This window comes from Crinia signifera, chromosome 1 (assembly GCF_055691185.1).
Source record: "Crinia signifera chromosome 1, ASM5569118v1, whole genome shotgun sequence".
In the NCBI taxonomy this organism is placed as follows: domain Eukaryota; kingdom Metazoa; phylum Chordata; class Amphibia; order Anura; family Myobatrachidae; genus Crinia; species Crinia signifera.
Window position 1 is genome coordinate 360,358,241 of NC_139217.1, and position 25,514 is coordinate 360,383,754.

General features: G+C 43.9%; 1 protein-coding gene across 13 annotated transcripts in view; it reads right to left on the reverse strand.

Annotated features, from left to right (window-relative positions):
- FBRSL1 (fibrosin like 1) overlaps positions 1-25,514 on the reverse strand; it is a 536,058-nt gene that overhangs the window by 109,801 nt on the left and 400,743 nt on the right. For all 13 annotated transcript variants that reach the window (XM_083150036.1, XM_083150030.1, XM_083149999.1 and 10 more), the window contains one exon: positions 19,739-19,768. In XM_083150036.1, coding sequence (XP_083006162.1) covers positions 19,739-19,768 — 30 coding nt within the window. The remainder of the gene's footprint in view (positions 1-19,738; positions 19,769-25,514) is intronic.

The following is a 25,514-nucleotide window of genomic DNA, read 5'->3' on the forward strand; positions in this document are numbered from 1 at the left end:
TTAACCCGTGTGCAGTAAGCCTGGTATAGAAGCCGCCCTGCCCCCATGCCACGCTGGTGCTTCCTCTCTGAGATCCTCCTGCTCTGACAATCCATTTCACATTCGTTCTGCCTCTCGCTGTCAAATTAAAACGCAGCCAGCAACTCATTTCTCCTGCTCTTCGAGTTACAAATTAGTCCATTAAGCTGTCTGTAGCGAAGCCTTTTTCCCTCTTCCCAGTAATGGCCTCGGAGAATTCCTTCATAATCTTAGCGCTCTCCTGGGATGCCCGCGGCAGGCGGGAGGAGTTGTTCCCGGGTTGGAAATTGCACATTTCAATGACACAGCCTGCTGTGCCTCACTCTCTTATTTATACGGACCTACCCGGCTCTGAACATGCATATTTATTGGATAAATGTGCAGCACATACGCAACAAACAGCCGCATGTATACAAAATGAGCCTGGTAAAGACCAGAGCTGCCATTTACATCAAAGAGAATGGATACCTGCTTTTTTCCCCCCTTGAGCAGCATAAGGACTGATCAACCTTGTAAAAGGAAATGATGGAAAGAGAAAGAATGCAGAAATAGGAACATTTCCTATTGCACAAACCTTCCCTGGAAATAGGTAGAATAATACAGTGTATAGTGCCACAGAATGAGCACATATGTCTCTGCTTCCTCACTGATTGGCAGCTACAAGTGAGGTAGAAATGGAGCAGCGCATGTGACTTCAAGGAAGAGAGAAAATCAGAGGGGGAGGGGGAGAGACGTATTCAGCTCCAAGTTGTCGATTATAAGACACTGCTAAAATGTGTGGCTGCTTGGAATGGTGCCATTCGGAACAGATTGGCAGGGCTGATCACAATCACAGCAGGCTGCCTAATGAGTCCCACACAATTTTTCACCCCATATTTTTCCAATAAAAAAGCAGTTAAATACCAACCGCAGCCCCAGCAGTGCCTGCCATCTGGCAGCTTTTATCTCCAGCCATCATTAAAAACACTTCTTGGCAGTTTACACCTCTCTTTCTCTCTACAGATGTGGAACGAATTTTCTGACAACTCTTTGGAGAGAACAGGAATTGGAAGGAGGGCTGGAGAGAGAAATGGTGTAGGGAGGGGGCTGGGAGTGTATAACTGCAGATTACTTTTGGGCCTCGGTTATAAGCAGCTGAAGGGAAAGGAGAGGCACATTGTGAATGCAGTCATCTGTACTATATTAAAAGGAGGACCCTTATTAATTATGATATAAAAATAATTGATCGTTAAACAAAAGAAAGAAATTGTGTTTATGCATTTGCATGCAATATTATATTTTAGCAGAAACTGATTAAACTGATAGAATAAAATGAATGACGATGATCAACAGCAACTGAAATAAATGCAATCATTAATGGAAGCAGCCATTGAAGATACCAGATATGCTCTGTGAAGAAAACAGCCACCCAGAACAAAAAAAACAAAAACATGAAAGTAATGCGCAGTGTATGGTCTATCCAGACATCTTCTTTATACCTATAGAAAATGACAAAGTACTAGTTCAGAGGTGGCCAATCTATGGCTCCTGAGCCAAATGTGGCTCTTTTTTTAATGAGATGTGGCTCCCACACCCGCTGCACTGCCTCTTGCCTCCCCTGACTGAGCGCTACTTTGCTGTGTGCTCAACATGATGTCATGCTGAGGGAGGAGCATACTGTACTACTCCACGTACAGCATTACACACCAAACATAAGCAAGTGTTTATATGACTTGACAAAAGGGTCATTGGGTCCAAACAATAATTTACAAGGAGTGGGTAAATAAAACATTTCTTGCATATCAGAGTACTAATGATTCTTCTAATGCTACCATTTAAAACTCAGTTATTCTGTTATAGTACATAATTGGAACAGTCTGTAAATACTGGCTTTACCCCTTACAACATCGCAGCCAATGTTAACTGGCTCAATAGTGAAGTGGCCATGACCCAACTACAACTGGAAAGATAAGAAGTATAAGAAGAAGTGTACGCACGCCCATGTATGTGCAACAAATGGGACAGTAATCCTGCTAGTTAACCAGCTGTAGCCCAGAGGAGCAGGATCGGCCTGATATATTGCAGGCGGCAGTCTATTAAGCTCGATACGTTAACCAGAAGGCAAGTGCAGTTTGAACGCATGTAATACACTGATCACTATGACAAGTTTTGCTATAACAGTACACAGGAAGTTACAGAAAAGGAATACAAAATGTGTTGTATTCATACGTCTGTCCAGCTTCTGTTAACACTACAACGATTTTGCACAAATTCATTAAATTATGACCTTTCAGGCTGATATATCTTTTTTTAAAATGGCATATCGTATGTGGTTTCCATTAGATCCGGAGCCACTAGACCGCTTGTACTGCAACATTAATATATATCAGAATTGCATGGAATCGGACGGAAAAATGTAGTGCATGTGTTATACCTGGTATTTCCAGGCATTCTGGTTTCTACAGTATACTTGTGAAATGGTTAGCATTACTACCTCACAGCGATGAGGTTGTGCGCAATATGTGTGCACTATATAAGAAACTGTTCATAAATAATACATTTGGGCACTGAAAATCTCTACATGTATAGGCCCCTTAAGTAACATGCACGGGTGCAATGGGTGTTGGTTCAAATCATAGTACATATGTTCAGTCATGTTATAGGCAAAATCAGTGTTGGTGGCTGCTAATAATAAAATATGTGGACAAGCTTTGTTTTTGACCAGGGTACTTGAGTTTCAATAAAATATATTTTGGGAAAAAAAAAATGTGGACAAACAGAACTGCAACTCTGTCCACCACCACCACCACAACATTACTGAACCTAAGGATGACAGGTAAGCACAATGTACTTTATTTAAATGTATTCAATTATTTTATTTGGGGGGGGGGGGGGGATTTCACAATAAGAAATACAGGCCTTGGGGTGCAGTGAGAAAAAAATCATATTACTCTAGATCAGCGGTGCTCAAACTATTTTGCTCTGGGACCCCATAAGGCAGTAAAAATGATTACAAGACCCCAGCAAGTTACTACTAAATGGCCGACACATGAGTGGTGGTCAGTGGAGTGAAGAAGTGACCACTTTTGTGACAGGGAGGCAGTGGGTAATGGGGGGGGGGGGGGGGGGGGGGGGGAGGGTGGAAAAGGGCGACAGGGGGATGGAAGAGGGAAGCAGCGTTGTTTACCTATTGAGTTATACCCTGTCCTTCCTCCACAGACACATTAGTGTGATGAGTTGTGACCCCATGTAACAATGTCAGGACCCACAGTTTGAGGACCGCTGCTCTAGGGTATACGTTGAATATTTGCCATAAATGCCTGTCAACTTCTAGGTACTCTTTTAATCCAGTGGCTGGATAAATCTCTAGCAATGAATTCTGCACCTGATTAACCTCTGGATTTCACAGCTAGCTCTGTGGCGGATTCAGTATTAAATCCCGGCGGTCAGGATCCCGGCGTTCAAAATCCCGACCGCCGAAATCCCGACAAGGGGGGGGGGGGACGTGGATCGCCCCCCCCCTTGCGGGCTCGCTGCGCTCGCCACGCAGCAGGCCCAGTGCCTCGCTACGCTCGGCACACTAATTTATTCTCCCTCCGAGGGTGACGTGGACACCCACGGAGGGAGAAAGTGTCGGGATTTTGAACGCCGGGATTTACACTGCATCCCTCTGTGGCAATCACATATAAAAGGAAAGTTGAGAGTTCTAAAGGTGAATGTCATGTCAAAACTTTGCCTCTTAAAAGGGCAGATTTATTACGCTCGGTGAAGTGATAAAGTGCGTGGTTTTTATTACCGGCCAATCAGCTCCTAACTGTGAAGTTAAAGGCTTGGTTTGAAAAATGACAGGTTGGAGCTGATTGGCTGGTGATAAAACCAGACACTTTATCACTTTACCGAGCTTAATAAATCTACCCCATAGTTACATAAGTGTAACAACTTTGAGAATAAAGTACTGTATGATCTATAGTGATGATCAATCTGTTCCAAGTATACAGTTAGGAATTTATATTCTCATACACCTATGTGAGAAACACAATGCTCTCACGTTATCTGGTATTGATTCCGGATGGAGTCAAAATCTTGGTGGTCGAAATACCGACGCTCGAATCCCGACCGCTGCATTGCCGGCAATTTCTCCCTCTATGGGTGTCCACGTGTTCACCCATGGAGAATAAAATAATGTGGCGAGCGAAGCGAGGCACCGGGCCCGCCATGTGGCGAGCGCAGCAAGCCCACAAGGGGGAGGGGGGGGATCCACAGCCCCTCCTTGTCGGTATTTCGTCAGTCAGGATTCCGCCGTCTGTATTTCGACCACCGGGATTCCGACCTGAATCCCCTGATTCAGTTTGCCAATTGCCAAGTAAATATGACCAATGCTTTGGTCTGCTAATGATTTTCACTGGAGTGGTTTGTAATCAAAGAAAAACAAATGTATAGATTTATAAGAGCAGATGGATTTCTGTATGCCATTCCCAGTTCCTAAAATTCCAAAGGACCACGCTATTATTTGGACATTATTTCTAACACAAAGCTATTCTCCCCAGTACTGTACAGAGGAAGGAGTTCATGCTGGAATATAAATGCAAAGTTGTGAGAAGAAAGGCCTTGTTTGTGGGAGCTTTTCCACAGTAGCTGACTAGACAAACTTGCTGGGAGCCGGGTAACAGGGATTTGACTGATAGGCAGGAGAAAGGTCAATGCCGGGGGTCATGTTCCACAAACAAACAAGAACAGTGCTTCAGGCTATATTCACAGTTGCTGTCAAGGAAGTTCCCTACAGTGTGACCAACACAAAATTACAGATGGTTTGTTTTTGTTTACATAGTCAATAGTAATTTGGTGACAAAAGAAAACGGCTGGGGTAAGGGTTGTTTTCTTAACCATCATTTCAAGCACCACTGTTTAAATCACTTTACACCTCTACTGTGGAAGGTTTAAAGGAATCAAGTGTTGCAGCAATTAAACAGAATCTCTTATGAACAGCAACTAATTTAGTTTTACACACTCCAGCGACAATGCTTGACAGCCTATTTTTTTTACAGTGGTAGAAATAGTTCTTTAATTAAACATTTTAGGAGGAGCTGCTTACACACCTATTGTTTCAAGAATACAGATAGGGGCAAACCAAGCACAGAGATAAATACGGTAAAGGAAAAAGTGCCACAGGTGGGAAAGGAAGAGAAATTGTGCATCCATTAATAGAGGGTACCGTTCCTCTTCTCCGAATTTGCCAGTGTGGGGTTAACATAAATGACCACTTTGCAAAGTAATCCCTGTTGAACTGCCATGTTCCTTCCCTGTGTATTTTATATGGTGTTCATATAGGGAATGTAAAAGATGCATATAGTGCATTACAATGCTACATGGGTATTTCCGCAAGCCTGGGAGAGTAATACAAGGAACATCATCATGTTATTAATGTTTTATATCTTGCAGTGTAGATTAAATATGCCCTTCATCCACCTTCATGGGTGAAACTCCGTAATCTTTTTCTAGTCCTTACCAAAAAGCCATTTCATTTCACCAGTGTTGTGCATACAAATCACAATGGTAGATGTAGTACATACTGTACAGTAAAAGCAGGAAATCTGCCCCCCCCCCCCCCCCCCCTCCTAAAAAAGCAAAATAAACAAATCTGCGTTTTATTGCCCTCTCAACAAACCTGAAAACAATTAGTGCTAGGACTATAAAGGCTGGACAAAGTACTGTTAGCTGGTGTATTTTATAATTACTTGATAACATGCTAGAAGCTAGAAATTAACAATTAGCAACCCTCTCACTCTCGTCCCCATGTGGATTACATCTGCCAGAGACACAGAACTATTGGGTGAATACTTCGTTCTTGGTTTTTTATTTAATCATTGTCTAATTAGACATATTGTGGAGATGGTGGAAACCAGACCCCACCAGAGCTGTCTGGGCCAACTCCTGCATTTAAAATATGCTACATGTGCATATAATATCCACAGTAATTATAAAAACATTGAGCCGGGCCCCACAAACATTAAGTCTTGAATGAAGAATGCTTTCTGGCAGGCTTTTGGGCCATGAAGTTCTCTGGATTGTGCTATAATGCCAAAAGAATAATTTTCTTAAAGTGGAATTAAACATAAAAAAATAAAATAGTTGAGATATTGAACTGCCATGCCTTTCATTGAACGTCAGAGCAACTGAAATCTTTAGAAGACATTAGTTTGATTATACTTTTGATAGTCACATAAAGAGCATCACACTATATCAGTGGTAGCCAACTATGGTCCTCGAGAGCTACCAACAGTTCACATTTTCCAGACAACCTAGCTGCTGCACAGGTGCACTCATTACTAGCTGAAACATTTTTAAAGATCCACAGGTGGCGCTAATTACTTCACTTGTGATTCTGTGAGGCGATCTGGAAAACATTAACTGTTGGTAGCTCTCGAGGACTGGAGTTGGCTACCCCAGCACTATATAAACCAGGGGTGGGCAAAAGGTGGCCAGTGGGCCAAGTGTGCTCCTGACTGGACCGCCGCTGCGGTAGGTGTGTCCGCTGGCGGCTGTGTGTGCGCGCGGCGTAGTCCTGAGTAGCTAGCTAACACTCAGCCTGTGCGTGCGCGAAAGGGCGCAGGAGTACACTGCGCGCACACACAGCTGCCATCGGACACACATACAGCAGCACCGTGCCATCTGCCCCCCCCCCCCCCCCCCCTGATGTCACTACAGCCGCAGTGCTGCTTCTGAGGATGGGTGAGTTGCCGTGACTGCATGGGTCTGCAATTGGCATAATTTTTCAAAGCTGGCGCGCAGGTGTTTGGAATATCTAGAGGGGCAGGTGTGTGGCATTACTAATGGGGGCAGGTGTGTGGAATACCTAAGGGGGACCTGGTGTGTGGAATTACAAATGTAAGGGGTAAGTATAAGGGGCCTACTTTTGTGTTGCATGATGTGTAAAAGGAGTATATGGTGTGCTACAATACATCCAAAGACACACCCACTTTTGAGTGACCACACCCCCTATTTCTGGAGTGCAGCCCTCATATATCCATTGGAACTTTTAAGTGCGCCCCCCCCCCCCCCAGCTGAAATAATTGCCCACCCCTGATATAAATGGAGTATGGCTGAGAAGCAAAATAATTATGCAGTGCCCTTACTCCTCTTCTAGAACCTCACATGAAACTTGCACTATGCATTACACTGTGCTATTCTTTATACCGTGCAGCTCATGATCTATTAAGAGTGAAAAAAGCACAATCAGCTTCTGTCATTTTTGAAACACAGCCTGTAAAATTACAATTAGATGCCATTTGGCAAGTGCTGCCAAGTGTGTATGGCCTGGCGATAAGCACTGAGGACTGATGCACTCAGATGAGCGATGGGGCGGACAGCTGTCCATAGCATCCTGCTTTGGAAAGCTGTCCCGTCACCCCTGGGAAAATCGCTTAGAGGGACAAAAATCGCTCAGTGTGTATGCACGGAGCTAGTTTCAGCCTAACGATTTTCCCATCATCGCTGAGCACACATGCTGCGTAAAAACACCTAGGGCCAAATGTAATAGGGTGAGAGTTTCAGAAAGTGAGAGATTTTGGGAGAGTTTTCCCATGTTTTTTAAAGCAGCAATCAATTACATGGCAAAATCAACCTGGTTTTGCAGTGTAATTGATTGCTGCTTTAAAAAAAAGGGTAAAACTCTCCCAAAATCTCTCACTTTCTGAAACTCTCACCCTATTACATTTGGCCCCTAGTGTGTATGCACCTTTAGGTGCAAACACACTGGAGAATGTATGCACTGAAAGACATTGGTAACCAATTTCCCTAATGCCTGGTACACACCATGACGACTAGGGCCCGAACCCATCAATCTAGATCCAATTCCGACCAATTGGATGTAGATTGTGTGGTGATTGGGCCCTTTTCTGTCCTGGTGTGGACCGATCCGATGCGCGGTCCCGCAGGTCGGTTGGTCGTTATTCAGATCCTACCTGCAGCAGGTAGGATCTGAAGAACGACCATACAGCCAGGTGCGGGTCGCCATCGGATCAGACCCACTCTCGGTGCACATCGTGAGCGGGTCGTGCCCCCCCGCATCATCGTGAGCGGGTCTGAGGAAACACTGACGACCCGCTCACAATGTGCATCGTGAGCGGGTTGTCTTGGTGTGTACCCCACATTAAACTTCCCCAGTGTCCTGGACAAATGTGTGGTGCATACACATTGCGACCAACGACGAACGATCTACATAGAATCCATAGATTTTTATGAAAGATATCCGAAATGTACCTGCCTGCACAGTTGATGAAAAACCTGTGGGTACATGCAGTTTGTAGCATACACACTGAACAATATTTTGACCAATATCATTCAGAAGGGCTAAAATTAATTATATTTGGTCAAACAATCTTACAGTGTGTACGCACATTGACATTGATGGTAGAACACTAATTTCAATGTGACCAGGTTTTATCCGTCCTACAGATGTGTGTTTCTATATGTGATTGGCTGGAACAAATATATACAAATGAAACACATTTGGAAATGTATTCAAATACATAAACAAACAACTCCGTTTATATGCTAATTTTCATGCGTTAAAAGACACAGCAAAATGCAGTGTTTGCACTGAACTTGGAGGCAGCACCACTGCAGTGAGAGGAAACAGCCCATGTATTTTATTGTAAATATATTTCGGTACTTATGTAGTATCTGGGCTGCCGATTTCTAAATCGGGTCGGATCGGGAGATCGCATCGCATCGCATGCGACCATGCGATTCGATGCGATGCGATGCGATGACCCGATTTTTCCATAGGAATCAATGTTAAAATGGACTGAGTCCATTTTAACATGGAATTCAATGGGAAAAATGGGTCCTTTTCATACCCCTACTATCCAAGTGGGCATGGAGTTGGATATAAACCTGTGGCGAGCGTAGCGAGCCACCGAGCCCGAAGCGTGGCGAGCGAAGCGAGCCCCGCGAGGGGACGAATACCGTCCCCTCGCGGGGCTCGCTTCGCTCGCCACGCTTCGGGCTCGGTGGCTCGCTACGCTCGCCACAGGTTTATATCCAACTCCATGCCCACTTGGATAGTAGGGGTATGAAAAGGACCCATTTTTCCATAGGAATCATTTTAACATTGATTCCTATGGAAAAATCGGGTCATCGCATCCGATATCGGATGCGATGCGATGCGATATCGCATCGCATCGCATCTGATTGTATGCCTTAACTTAAGGCATACAATCAAAAAATCGGCAGCCCAGATACTACATAAGTACCTATATTTCTTGCATTAGATGAGAACTATGATGCTAATAACAACATTGTAATTCTGTATTAATATTCACTACAATAAGGTAGACTATCCCCAACCTAAGGAGAAAGGAGTTCTAGTCGGGTGCTGACCAATGTGCCTCTTTGTGGGTTTCAGGACAAGACACCAGCAGAAAATAATCATGAAATCATCTCCTGGTTTGCTGCAGCTCTGCAGGCACAATTAAAATCATTTTAAGCAGTGATGAGATCTGGAGATGCACAGAAGCATAAATTTGGTGGCTAATCGCAGCAGCACTTAATTTCCACGGGCTGTTTCTAATTAGCATTAATGTTCCTCAATAAGCCTGCACTCTCGCTGAACTCCTGCTCTGGCACATAGCTTGCTGCTCGTCCTGATTCCACTCCCCACCCACCTTTCCCAGTGCACAGAAAGGCATCAGAGCCATGTAACAGTGGGAGCATACAGTCATAATACCCGCAAAAGCATCAACGCCTGCAATATCTCACCCCATGTGGGTGATGTAATTTTCTGTCAGCATTACCAGTGCATCAAGATCTGGCTCCTTTAACTTGAGCAGCATAAGCCGCATAAAACCGCAGTGCTTGCATTCACATAATGGTGGCCAGACAGTCAGAGCACAATGCCTTGTTATGGCGTGTTCTTTATATGGCCTTTTTAGTACGATCGCTACCGGTAGTTTATGCTGCACTTGTTCTTGTTCTGCATTTCCCTCCCTTGTTCCGCCCTCTGTTTACTCCCTGCCTCTCTCCTCTGCATCACATTTTCTCTCTCTCCACGTCTCTTTACTTCAGAGAATATTTTCCCTGCAAATTGCTTTTAAATTAAAGAAGGTGATGAAAGCAATGTGCCGTCTCAGCAATTTCCCAGGTGCGCCTAATCTAATTTCATTAAGAAGATCAGGACGAATGATCGCTACGGTCCAAACATTAAGTCTGTCCGTTTCTCTATGAAAAGCCATTAAACCTGTCATGGCGTCTGCGGGTGGGCTCTTTATTATTGCACATGAAGGCCTCGCTTTGCTTCCCCCGTCAGCTGTCGGGATCACTAGAGCACATCGTAGAGCTGCTGTCAAATGTTGAAGCACAGCGATTTAGAGGAAACCTTCCAGCAGACGGTGGGAGTTAACTTCTTCATAACACTCACCGCCACAACTGAAGTCAATCTCTCACATTAAGGGAATCTCCATACAGGTGGAGCTGGGTTTGATTAAAATAGCCATGCATAAAAATGTTGTTCATAAAAGCTGGATAGTTCCTACTACTACTACTACTACTAAGTAGGCATAAATCCGTGTGATGCATACCTCTCAAGCTGTGTACACATGCTTAGATTTTTCCCTGTTTTCGATTCGATTTTGCTTATAGAAGCGAAATCGAATCCACATCGAATGGTTTTTAGGACACTTTCGATCCGCATTCGATTAGATGCGCGCTCCCGTTTTCTCAAAATCGAATAGAAAAATCTACTGTGCAGCCAAGGAAATCTCGAATTCGATCCAGTAAATCGAATGAGTACATTGTGCCTACACTGTGAAATCGAATTGAATGCAAAAGTACAGATCTAATGCCAAATCGAATGGGATGATCTAATGCCAGATCTAATAGAAAATAGAATCTAGCATCAAATATAAAGCAAATCGAAGCGTGTGTACAGGGCTTCAACATGACCCTATCCAGCAGGGACACAATGTTCTGTTCCTGGACTTCCCCAGGAATGTATGATTGCCATCACCTGTGTTGAGTCTGTTTAGTTGATAAGAAAGGTGTTTCTCCACAGCTGATGGCAATCATCAATTAATAGGGAAGTCCAGGAACAGAGCATTGTGTCCCTCCTGGGGCGGGTTATGTTGGGAGGTATGGTGATGTATGACAAGTACTGACCATCATTATTATGAACAACCTTAAGAGTTCTTTTATACAACAGTTTGATGCATATTCTGACCTGCGTTTCTCACCCCAGTGCTTTATGGACAACTGTGAAAGCATCAAGATCATTTATCAAACGTTCAGATGACTAGCAGTTGAAGTCATCATTTAAAGCAAAATTACCCTCAAAATGTAGCATTTTGGATATATGCGAAACAGATTGTATGGACACCAATCTAACGAGCAGAGTCATGCACACTGCAGAGCCTAAAGATCAGAAGTACTTCACCATCCTAGTTCAAGTGTGTCAACACACCTTCCTCACCATCTGTACATATCTAGGTATTCATATTTCTAATGTACATACATTAATCACAGGAGGAACAGGTTACTCAGATCTTTAGTTGAATGTCAAAAGATAAGGACCCAATCTATATACATATATAAAAGGCAAAAACCAAGACTGACTCATCATGAAATCTCTTAAACTGCAAGAGCTACAATCTTGAAACTTGGCAGGGCAGCTCATCCTTAGGTCATAGGTGCTTGCTAAGAATGGGTTTTACAAATCCCCCCCCCCCCCACCCGCAAATCATAAATTTTCCAATTTATCTCTCATATGGGCCAAAATATATATAAATTATTGCTGCCGGTTCGCTGACGTCATTCGGGGGTGCCGCAGAGCAACATCAGGGGCAGAGGAGGAGGCAGCGCTTTGAGCTAGCGATGATCCAAGCCCTGCTTCCTCCATAAAGTGAACGGGAGATGGGTTACTCGACCCGATTAACCCGCAAAGCAAAACGGCAACGAACCGGTTAAAAACTTTCTTTTTAATTGGTTCGTATTGCCACCGGTTTGCTGTAACCAGTAATCCCTTTCACATAACACCAACTACCGAGTCGAACCGGCAAGAAACCAGCAATTAGGTGCAATGTGAAAGGGGTATTACTTGTATAGAGACATAAATTGCCATCTCTACTAAACTGTCTGCTTAGTATTACTACATGAAGAATGAGGCATGATGCCCCAGTTACTCCATGATAATACTACTAAAAGCTGGGTATAAAATGATGCTTGTTTTGTATGCAGGGGACAATTGACTCTGTCCAATGAATTCCACTGAATAATCAGTTATCAGTTATGCAGTGTTCACACTGCGTGTGTGATCTACACAGCATTTACATAGCATTTAAATGCCGGGAGCGGCGGCGACGGACCCCTGTTCTCACTGCTAGGCAAATTCCCGGGTTAAGCAGTTCTACCCAGTAATTTTCCTTTTAACACAGGTTTCTTTTTTGCTATGTGAATGGGTCAACCCGTGTCTGCATACCCGGATCTCAAACACGTGTAAAAAGAAGGGTTTTACCCATGTATGAGATCCAGGTATGTTCACAATGCAAAAAAACCTGTGCTAAAAGGCAAATTATCGGGTCGACATGCTAGGACCGGTAACTTGACTTGCGGTGAGAACGGGGTATTATTAGTCAGAGTACAATGGCCCTTATTCTAATCTATGCGGTACGGCCCGCGTGCGGCCGTACCGCCGATGTTTTGACACTGCACATGCGCAGAGGTCAATCTGCGCATGTGCAGCCCCCTTCGCCGCAGACGGATTTCGTCCGCCGCAAAGGGGGCGTATAGGGGCGTGAGGGGCTTCATGCCCTCATTTCCCTATGTGTACGCCCCGCGTTTCATGGGCGTTCCCATGCAAACGCGGGGCGTATGCATGGTAATGAGGGCATGACGCAACTCATGGGGGCGGAAAGCTGACGTCGCCGGATGTCAGCTCTCAGCCCCCATACAAGCTACCACACGGACGATTGTCCGTGTGGTCTCAGCTTGCGGGAGCTGCTGGGGCGTGCGGACCTGCCTTCGATGGTCGACGACCATCGAATGCAGGGGGCAGCTCCCACCATGGTGGAGGCGTACGCCTCCACCATTTTTATGCGGATCGCCAGCCGTCCGTGTACGGACGGCCGTGGCGATCCGTCTCGTGGGCGGTGCTTGGTTTGTGCGGCCGGGGCACCGTGTGCGGCTCCGGCCGCACCAACCAGAATAAGGGCCCATGTATTGCAGACTGTTGGTGCAAGTGTCTGTAGTACTTGGATCTGCATCTACCCTCTCATCTTAACCCCATTCACTTAAAAAAACAGGGGGAATTTGGCAGGTTACTAAAGGCCCTTCACACTTAAGCAAACATCCCCAACACCAGACCAGACCAGACCATGTTACATCTGCCCCACCTGCAGTGCAGAGAGAGTTAAATGTGGATGGGGTGTGTTGAAACTGAAATCTAAATTGCAGCATAAAAATAATGCAGCCAGTATTTACCCTGCACAGAAACAAAATAACTCACACAAATCTAACTCTCTCTGCAAGTTACATCTGCCCCACCTGCAGTGCACATGGTTTTGCCCATTTTCCAAACAAATTTGTACTGCGATCAGATCTGAATAAAGGCCATTGCACGTTTCTTAGAGGTGCTGCTATTTAATACTGGTTCCGGTTGATAGATCTACAGTGTCTAGATAGACAGTCAGTAGGTCTACCCCAAAAGGTCGACATGGAATAGTTCAACAGGGTCTAAATGTCGACATGAAAAAGCTAGATATATGAAAAGGTAGACATGATTTTTTCTTGTTTGTGGTGTCAATTTCGACAAAGACCCCCAATAACTGAGGGGGGGACAGCTAAGGGTAAGTATATTTAAGTGTTTGCTTGTGTGTTAAATATCAGTGACCCCCTGGATTTGTACATTGTATCCTAGTCAGATGGGGGTAAGAAGTTTTCAGTTGTACCTCATCTGAGATCATATAATAACAAATGACACTGGGTTTGTAAAGCCACGCTTCCAAGTTTTGGTGACAAACTTTTTGTTCTTTTTTTCATAATGCAAAAGAAAGAATAGCTTCAGCTCTCTTTGCTTGATATCTATGCACAAGAAAAGGGAGCAGACAGCACCCAATGCTAATCAGTGCTGAGCCCCTAAACCCAATCAGGTAAATGCCCTTCACGTTTAAATTGTGGTACACACTAGATGACATTTTAAAAGAATTTGCTGACAATAGATCATTATGATAATTTCTTAATATCCTCCCGTGTGTACTGACCGCATCATTGGCGATACATGTTCACACAGATTGCTAGCAGGATCCCTGTCAACTGAACATGCTGCTCCATTAGGGTAGGTCACTAGGGATGCCATGCTGCATGCCCCCCACACCAGTGAAAAACCCACTCCGCTCAACTGTGTCGACAAGTTTTTATGTGCTTGCCAATGCCGGCTTTCCATCGCTATTGCAGGGTACACATTGTGCAATGTGTACATTGTTCATCAGTTCTTAAAAGTAGGTGATAAAAAGGAACAAGCTAAAAATGTACATTAGAGCTGATTTTAGTGTGTAGTGCTCCTTATTCAAAAGTAAGACCATACCTATACATCCTGCCAAGTACAGCTCTCGATCACTGGAGGAAATTGTTAAGGGGAATACTTTCAGTGTGCTCGCCTCTGCCATCCTGAAGCAGGTATCAGACAATAAGTGGAAGTGTTGATGGTTTATATTACTCTATTATGTTAATGCTCACTAAAGTATGCCATAAGCTCTCTCATTACATGTGTATAACCCAATTCTCGGCGGTGTTATTTCTGAGCTAAATGCTATAACTACATAAATCTTCAATTAATGGAGACTTTATCGTTCCAGAAAATGAAGGGTAATTGCTGTCTGTTAATGCTGTTGTTGCTGTTAAAGGAAGTATATATTTTCTGTAGTGATGTTGAGAGTGTATGGGGCCAAAATGGCAGACGAATCACAATACAGCTGGGGGAGATATTTCCTGCAGCCTTCTCTGTAGATGTAGCACCTACTCCCTCTGTCCAATGTTATAGATGCAAAGTCACACACACAAGAATATTTTACACGTATACACAGGTCAAGGCTGTCCTGCACGCCAGGTCCCTCCAGGCGATATGATTTTGTAATCATATCACACAGATACGAACACTTCCCTGTACAGCGAAGCTCTCACATCTTAAGGCTAGCCCCTGGACCTGGTGCCACAATACCATGTTTTGCAGCAGCTGCATGTGACCCGCCCCGCAAACAATCCGAACATGCCTCCATTGTCCAGACTGTGCCCCCCCAATACTGTGCTGACACCTACCCAACACCGCGTTGCTGTCTATCGCTGGCACAATAGGACAGTGCTGTATCACATGCATGGAATAAATCTGAACTTTTGTATGCAAAGGCAATACAAATGTACACATGTGCCTGGTAGACAAAAAAGGCCACGGTAAAAAGCACAGACGGAAGAGAAAGAAAAAGTAAAGCAGTTGGTAAAGTTGTTGAGCTGTACAAAGCTATAACTCGCAGTTGTCAAAAGCTGAGACATACATGTAGAAACTATAGCGCTGTGATTTTTCACATGCTTCCAAGGCGAACATGTGTCTCATGGAAGATCTGTTGTGCTATCCGGAGTAGCACGGAAGTCAAACCTTCACTCATGGCATTTGGTTGTGGACGGCATTTGCTGTGGGTGTGTCATGGATGAGCAGAATTGCGACCTACTTGGAGGGTAGTATATGCAACAACGCAGCAATTTCAGGTACAGCTATTGCACACGAGAGATGGCAGGTGCCAAACTGCGTGGACAGTCATAACAGGCTGCTATGTTTTAAGCAGATCTACAAGAGCAGTTGAGCACAGCCACAAAGACTGTAAATAGGACTATTTTCAGGTATACTTTGTATGCAGCTCTGAATCGGGCTCCCTGTATGGGAATTATCTTAATTAAACATTTTTTAGTGTTCTTTCACAAGTTTTTGTTTCCGATCCCAAAATTTGGGTAGACAGTTATGGTATATTAATGTCTAAGTGCATATTTATATTTGATATAATGTAACACAAAAAGAAGCAACACTTTAAAAATGCAGCATAGCATGATACAGGACTGATATATTGCTAGGGTGAAAAAAAAAAGTCTACAATTGTACAGCGGCAAGGAAATAGAGTAATCACAATATGGAATTCTATTACCTTGTGCTCTGCTTGTGACACTAACTTACCAGTCACACACAATGCAGCCTCCCCTGAAGGTAACCTCCGATCTCACATTCTGAAAGCTAATCAATGTTGTTCAGATTTCAATTTCTCCACTACAAGGTGAAGTCAAACCTAATCTAGCGGACGTCAGTCTCCTATGTAATGCAGCTGGCTGGGCCTGCCGCTGTAATTTAGACAATCATTAATAGCAGAGCTGCATTATAAAACTACATGCCACTTACAACTTCATCTCAACTCTGACAGGCAGATCTTTTAAACAGCCTTCTGTGCAATTGCTTTTAGTCTATTCGATTGTAAAGAAAGGTTTTAACCCCAGGAGGTATAAAGAGAGGGGGTGCCACATGTACATTTTACTGAATTGAGGTAGTTACAAAAATGCAATTCTTTTCCATTTGGCCCCATCCGCTCTTAACATCACTACAAAACAAAAACAAACAAGGGTCCTTCATATACATTACAATTCTATGTAGACTATAAAGGGTTATGTGTTCATTATTTTCTGTGCACCAGTGGTCCAATGGTCAATGCCCCTTTTTCTACTGGATTAATTTCAAGCATTATGTAAAAGAGTGGTTTTAGAGATGTAGTATAGGCTACGTCTTCAAGACTAAATGAAAACAATAATTGCCAATTCTTATTATCCAGAAGCTGTCAATCCTTATTACGACTGGTATTACATACCACCCTTGGAGGATTATCCACAGCATATAAACACTGACACTGCCTATTTTATTCAGTATTATGGTGATATCTGTGGTATGGATGGGAGAAACTAAATATACTGTATATTAAGAGCAAATGATATAGCTGCTTACTCACAACCCCAGAAAGTTGGTACACTGGCATTATTATACCCAATCTGGTAAAAGAATTATTGCACCAAGAGTAATGGACATCAGAAAGGTGGCTCTGCTACTTCGGGGCTGGTAATGTACATATTCTGCATGGTGCTATCCTTTCAATTGTAGGTTTGCCCAAAGTTTTGATACCACATTTAACAGCTGACCTGATGAAGAGTGGTCTGCAATTGTGTGCAAAAAAAAAAAAAGGCACACCTATCACATTATATATGCAGCCAAAAACAATTTTGCTTACACAAGGCGTATATCTATGCCTAAATTGTTTTGTTTGAAAAATATATATTTGCTCTTAAGCATTAAGGGGTAAATGTATGAAGCAGTGATAAGGGAGAAGTGAGCCAGAGGAGAAGTGGCCCATGGCAACCAATCAGCTGCTCTGTATAATTTGATATTATGTAAATTATAGATGTTGGTTTAGTGTGGATTGGTTGCCATGGGCAGGGTCGTAGCAAGGGCACCAGATACGTGCACTTTGCCACCGGCTCCCCCGTTCCCAGTTGCGCCCGGCGTCTGAGTCCGCCGCTATTTTCAATTAAAAGTCACCCGCTGGACCGCTCGCCTATAGGCGCTTGCGGTCCAGCAGCCAATCAGAAGCAGCATTGGCTGGACTGCGAGCGCCATTTGGCTAGCGGGCCAGCGGGAGACTTGAGCTCTGGCTCAGCCGGGCACAGCAGGGAGCTAGAGAGCTGGGTGGCCAGGGAAGCAGGCTGCATTCCCCCTTGGCAACGATCAATTTCAGTCCCCTTGGCAACGCACAATGTCAGTCCCCCTTGGCAACGCGCAATGTCAGTCCCCCTTGGCAACGCGCAATGTCAGTCCCCCTTGGCAACGCGCAATGTCAGTCCCCCTTGGCAACGCGCAATGTCAGTCCCCCTTGGCAACGCGCAATGTCAGTCCCCCTTGGCAACGCGCAATGTCAGTCCCCCTTGGCAACACGCAATGTCAGTCCCCCTTGGCAACGCGCAATGTCAGTCCCCCTTGGCAACGCGCAATGTCAGTCCCCCTTGGCAACGCGCAATGTCAGTCCCCCTTGGCAACGCGCAATGTCAGTCCCCCTTGGCAACGAGCAATGTCAGTCCCCCTTGGCAACGAGCAATGTCAGTCCCCCTTGGCAACGAGCAATGTCAGTCCCCCTTGGCATAGAGCATTAAGTTCCCAGCAATGAACATGTAGGTAAGTGGCACTTATGTGTCAAATGTGTAATGGGCCTTATGGTTTGTTATATAGTATGTAATGGGCATCATGTTTGGCCTTATGTGTAATTGGCATTACGGAATGTGGCTTTATGTGTAATGGGTATTACAAAGTTCGCTAAAGTGTGCAATGGGCATTACGGTGTGTGGTATAATGTTAGACCGCACCCCTTTTTTCCGTGCAAGAGCCCCGCCTACTACAAATCGGGGGGGGGGGGTCACAAAACATACCCTTGCTCCGACCACCGTGGAACCTAGCTACACCACTGGCCATGGGCCACTTCAAATCTGGCTCACTTCTCCTCCCTTATCACTGCTTCATACATCTACCCCTAAGTTTCATATCAGCCTCTAATAAATACAAATCATAAAAAAATTCAAACAAATTCTAACAACAAAGGTAAGAAAAAGCACCAATCAGCATCAGGGGTGCATCTGCAAACAGCCAATCATAAGTTGCTCACTATTGCGGTGTATCCAATCATTACCCTCTATTCATAGTAACCCTTGGCCATCCATATATCTCAGGCATATACAGTATGTGTCTGTGCCTCAATCTCAGTATGTTGTAAATAGGCAAGCATGCATTATGTACATTCTTAAATTAGCATGCCATCTACTCACCTCTCGAGGCGCATACACCCATTTTTCTGTGCAGAGTTAATTCAAACAAGGTATTCAACACCAACTGGTCTAGTACTTAATCTGAATCAGACCTGTAGTACTGATTTTGAGTAATGTGTGCAAGAAGTCTGGAGGAGGGAAGGGCTAGGAACTAAACTACTTAAAGGTGTTTACACACTTGTACAATGTAGACTATATTACAATTTAGATTATGTATACAATTTAGACTATCTGCATACAATTTAGACGATATAGTGCAGATCTGCACTATATAGTCTATGCAGCCAAGACTTTCTTGCGATACGGGAGCGCGCATCAGGATCGCAAGGGTTAAAACCCATACAATCTGCATGGGATCCAGATGAGATTTGGACTATATAGTCAAAATCTCATGCACATTGTACAAGTGTGTACACACCATTAGTCTTGGCCCTAGCAATATACTCCTACACCCTGTCAAACAGGAGTATGAACCAGCAACCTTTAGCATGACTGTTACAACAGGCATGGCATTGGAACATTAGGCTGTGTTTTGGGCTATAGTGGAAGTAGACAGGTAAAGTTGGCCATATATTAGAACCACCTGCATACGATGCAGGTCATATGATAGATGGAAAGAACGAGCGATCGTATGTGCTATAAAGCACATATGATCGGTGGAGTGACCTCTTGACCCGCGGGACGGCGCACCGATATACCTCACAATGTGCACACAATCGATTGCAAAATCGTGTGTTCGTAACAAAGGCTACCATTAACTTTTTGCTTCAATGGAAATGCTTTCTGATCACGGTCTAGTCTACAACAGAGAAATACATTGTATGACTTTTAAAAAACAAAGATGAATATTAATTCTTACCTTATCGTCTATATCACTTTCACTGTCACACTGTAGAGAATGGGGAAAAAAGGGAAGAATTAGGATGACAGTATTGATAATCTTGCATTGACAAAATGCATACAGAGTCATTACATTTACACATCCATTTTAATCCAAATTTGCGAACAAAGCTATTTAGATGGAAATAGCTTTCAATAACATCTCACTCTATAATATATATGTGTGTGTGTGTGTGTGTATATGAATGTGTATTCTCTATACCTTTACTGAAAGATGGTGAAATTCCATATGTTGTAAAACCAAAAATAAAAAAAACAGCCTTATATGGATGTAGTTTTTGCATCACATGATCACCTGCACACAACACAGAGTGGACATGTGGCAGCACCTTAGCTGACATCAGAGGAGGGATTCAGTATTGAATCCCGGCGGTCGGGATCCCGGCGTTCAGAATCCCGACGCCGGAATCCCGACAGCCGAAATGCCGACAAGGGGGGGATGTGGATCGCCCCCCCTTGCGGGCTCGCTGCGCTTGCCACGTAGCGGGCCCGGTGCCTCGCTACGCTCGGCACACTAATTTATTCTCCCTCCAGGGGTGTCGTGGACACCCCAGGAGGGAGAATGTGTCGGCATTTCGTCGGTCGGGATTCCGGCGTCGGGATTCTGAACGCCGGGATCGCGACCGCCGGGATTTTAACTGCATCCCAAGAGGAGGAGAGACTTGCAGTTTGCACAACTTGATCTCCTCTGTAGGAAAGACCTATTATCCCTATTTACTTAAATCAAGGTACAACATATTTAGGGCACTGTTATAAATCAATAGTGTGCTGCATAGTTGTCTATTTTGGCCCCACTTACACATATGAACAGACATTTATATCATGGAGCATATTAAAAAAAACAAGTGTGCAGACTTTCAAAATATAATCCAAAAGTCTCATTGAACTATCAGATGTTTCTTATATTTGTGATACCTTAGCTTATATAAACACACATGCCCAAAACCTGCTGGTATGAGATAAGAGCATTGTATCTTCAATTAAATGTATTGTTTAAAATTAATCCCCCAGATTAAGTGTGTCCTTTTTGAAGATTAAAGGGATGCATGTGTGGCCTTCGGAGTGCCCATCACTGGGGTAAGCAGTGTGCAAGGCAGTGCAAACAGCTTTTAGCATAGTAGGAATTCTACCCATGAAGATAGAGCCATCCTTTCAAGCTGACCTGCATGGGTTTCCCATAGACTGCTTTTGGAAAACGCTATTGGAAAGAAAACAAGGGAAGATTCTTGTTCTTCCTCAAAAGACAAAAAAAGCTAAAGGAACACAATACAAGTCACAAAACGAGTTTGCACACAGGCTTTGCTTGGAGGAATGTCAACAACAGAGAAAGAGACCTGCACAAAGAAGATGAAAAAAGTCCTTTAGCTCTGCCTCCCACGCAGCTGTTGTCATCAGGACAAAAGCCCTTGTCAAAATATCGAGGTAAAGAAATGTACAGAATAGCAACTGATGACAGCTCTGGGAGCGCTCAGTGAAAGACAAGAGCCTCAATTACCTGGAGTTTCCAAAGGGCCCTGTTAACACTCCCAGAGGAGAAACTAAACAGTAAACAGCCCAGTGGGCCTCCTTCAGAAAAGCTTGTTAAGGGATTACTTGCTTCGTTGTGCCAATTGCCTTTTAATTCCACCAAGAATGTTTGTAAACCACAGCCTAATTGCCCCCTCATTTTGTAAATAAACCCCTGTCTTGGCAGGTTCAAGTTGGGACACTTTGTGCTTGTAACATGACAGGCACGCATGAAGGTGTTTTGTAAGTTGGATACAATGTCTAATAAAGCATAAGCAAAATATTACTTGAGACCTCACAAGTTTATATAGAAGATGTGCTGCTGAGAAGCAGAACTTTGGCTAAATCCCAAGTTCTCTACAAAGAGCTGCGGAATTATCGGTGACCCGAAATTGCAATAACTGTTCAATGTATGTGGCATCACTATGGAAGGCATATACCGTAGGTCTAAATCAGGGTGTCACTATCTAAACGTAATAGCAATTAGTGATACCCAGTGATGGTTGCCATAGAGAAGCTGCTTGCGGAGTTGCAGTCTGAATGTCCTGTAAAGATAGAAAGGAACATGGCGCTGCCAGATGTTTTTGTACTGTAACTTACACATGACCAGTGGTGAATTTCCCATTTCTCATGTGAGATACATTCCTAGGGGTGGCACGTGGATGTGCTTTTTTTTGGTACAGAAATAGCCTAGTAACTACAAAATATTTCAACTGTACCGCACTCCATCCTAAATAATGTGTGTATAGATAGGACATTTTTACAGTACAGAACAGTAGAAATATATTTGTAGTTGCTGGGAATTTATGGACTAGTCTGCCTACCTGGAAGCTGGCCAGTCTGCTATCAGATGTGACCAGTTCAAAAAATTAGGGGACCGCAATTAAAGTTGCCACTGATCATGGTAGCTGCTGTACACCTACAGTATAAGCAACATTTCAACTAATTGTGTCTTACACGGCATAGTGTCTTATCTCTTGACGATATAGATTTTGAACATCATTTATTTTTTTGCCTCCTGTTAGAGGAAGAGAACACCACTCTGTTGCAGTAGTATGCGTTACAGTGCAAGTAATACGGATGTGTTCCTGTATGCTCTAAATAAGACACTGAACTCTGGCTTCTGCACATGACTCTTGGGAGACCCAATCTGGACTTATCTGCTACATAAAACTCTCCACCAGTCAAGGTAGAACTATTTGCACCGGCCAGAGAATCAACAAAAACCTGTTTAGAGGTTTTTTTTTTTTTCCCAAAGACGTTAAACTAAATATTCCAGTACAGGGAATAGGTAAAGAACATCATCTCCATGGGATTTACTTTTTAGCTCTATAGATTCAATTGCAATTTACAGAGCTCTTGCCTCATTAAAAGGATAGAAAAAAGTAATTAGCATTCTTTGTTTTGTATTTTCTGAATTAAGGCACTCCCCCCACATTCTCCTCCACTCCTGCCGGATCTCACTCCTCTTGAGTTTTGCATTGAGTCATAGAGGGGTGGGATGGCTTGCTCAGCCTGGCACAGATTTCATGTCTGCAGGGGTACTAGACGATGATAGGAGAGGAGGGTTTTATCCGGAGCCAAGCTGACAGCAAAACCTGCTAATGGGACTCCAAGCAGCCGCAGAGCCACAGTGCCAGAACTTCCAGCTCCTGCCAAGTCAGGAGGGGATGCTGATTTATAGCAGCAATTTCAGCACTCTATCCTTTGGAGGGTCCCACAAGCCATTTCTGGATGGCGCAGAGCCACCGAGTTCAGATCCAAAGCTGCCCGGCAGCAACACGGAAATGAAATGGGGCTGGAAATTGAATGCTGTCTCGATCTTGCCCCAGGCACGAGAGGGCTTCTCTTAGCTCTAGCGGTTCCTTGACAGTTTGATAAAATGAGTCCAGTCCTCCCTGCGGCCATTCAGCAGACGGACTGAGGAGAGCAAGGCTGAAGCGATGAGGAACAGATTGAGCCTTAGGCAGCCCTTATGTTTTTTTATTATTATTTTATTTCATCTTTGGTGTTTATAGTCATGAGCTGGGCAATAAAACCTAACTTACTGAATGTACAATTTACAGGAATTGTCATGAAAACGTTCTAAAACATATTTCAATGCAGATTTGTGTGGGATGCTATTCACTTTTAAATATAGGTAGGAGATTTACAATTTTCCAGCAGTTGTATTATCTATTCTTAGAATAGAGGTCTACAATTGTTTCTTCTTCTATCTCTACGAGATTTTACATTGTATAGCAAAAAACATAATGTGATATGCTAAGGATCAGAACAAATATAAAGAACATGCTTTTGCAGTGTCAAAACAATCCATATGCTAGTATTACAGAAGAGATATTGCCAAGAAACACTTAATGCCGCAGCATTCAGGAAAAAACGAGTACACATTTTAACTACTGCAATTCCAGATCAATATAATAATAAACAAGTAATGTAAAGGTTTTTTATTTGATCAAAAGCATATCCACCATACAGTTTTGAAATAGATTTATAGTACGGCATGCTAAAATACTGTACAACTAGTAATAGACAGATATTAACACAAACCAATGCTTTTCTGAAAAACAAGAAAAAAATCATCATGAGTCATTATTTATATCAGCTGTCAATGGTGGTCATAGCCTAAAGACTTTAGGACACTAAGGGTGATGGTTCTGGATCACATGCAATCATCTGAATTCGGCCCCTGCCCTGATGGTCAGGGTTTGCGTATGTGCAAACCCGACAGCGAATAGGTGCAGCGAGTTAAACACTCGCTGGGCTGTCCGTAGAGGGGAGAGAGGGCCGGTGGTGGTTGGCGGCGTGGACAGGGATTGACCAGACTTATAAGGGTATCCTCATGGGTACGTCACAGGATGTCAGCCGGACGGCCCGCCCAATCTTTGGGTAGGCACATGCAAATAAACGTCAGTTCAGACTGTCTTATTTGCAAAGGCAGGAAAAGCATTTGACAGGGCAGGTATTCGGCGGGGTGGCCACTCTGGCGCTCAGTAAGCTACGATCTTCGCATTTAAAAAGGCGAAACAAAAAAGAAACTCTATAGTTATCCTACTAGGTGCGGATGTTCCACGAGTGTGAATCATCACGGCACCCGGTGCAAAGTGGACATAATTTTCCTAAAAGCGTTGGCACCACCATAGGATTGCAAGCATTTTTAGGTGAATTCTGCCCAGCGAAGGGTGCGAGATTGTCTTAATTCAGGTACCGTTGCCAATGTTTAAACGCGTTGGAATGGCACCCGGACAGCAGGATCGACTCCAGAGCATAAGCAGTTTCACATTTTAACAATTACTAAATTGATTAATACACATGCAATAAATAGACCATCTATAAATATATTGCATGCCATAATGCTCTCTCACTACTCTACACCAAATTGCCATATTTGGGAGGTGCTGCTTCTGCAGTCAGATTAGGACTTCTTTACCAACACTGCATTTATATAACGTGCTTCAAACAGATGAAACTTAATCTGGCGAGTCAGGCAAATGCAAGGCGGCCTATGGCCAGATGGGCTGGTCCAAGCACTAACCATGCCTTCAGGTGGGTGAGGATTATGTAAGATAACGTCACACTGCTTCCGTGTTCTCACTGTCGGCCGTAATTAGTGGCCTCTACCACTATTTTTCACCATACAAAGGGGGTCTGCCTTGTGTCATGCGTATCAGGGGGCTCTGCCTGGCATCATGCCCCTTCTAAATGAAGTCCTATATTTGTGACACATCCCTAAGTTGCGTACCTTAATTGTTAATATGGGATAGAGCGGCACCAATTATCCTTTTGTCACAGATCACCTCTAGTGACTGCTCTTCCCTCTATCTCTCTCTCTTTGACACTTTCGCTCTCCCTCCCTGACACGGTCTCTTTCACTTCATGACACTATCTCTCTCCTTCTCTCCCAGACACTGTCTCTCTTTCTGTGACATACAATCCTTCTCCCGCTTGACACACACTCACATCTCTCTCCCTATTTCTCTCTTTTTCTCTTTCGCTTTCTCACTCCGTCCCTGACATACTAACTTTCTTGATCCCCTCCCTCTCTTACTTCAATCTAACACCCTCACTCTCCCTCATTCCTTTATCTTTCTCAATAACACTCTCTCTCTATTTCCTTGTTTTTCCTTGAACCCCCCCTGACAACTTTTTGTCGCTCATTGCAGCCACAATTGCGGCAGGGTGTGTGTTAAGTGTGAATGAGTGAGTGCAACCAGCTGCCAGTATTTTTC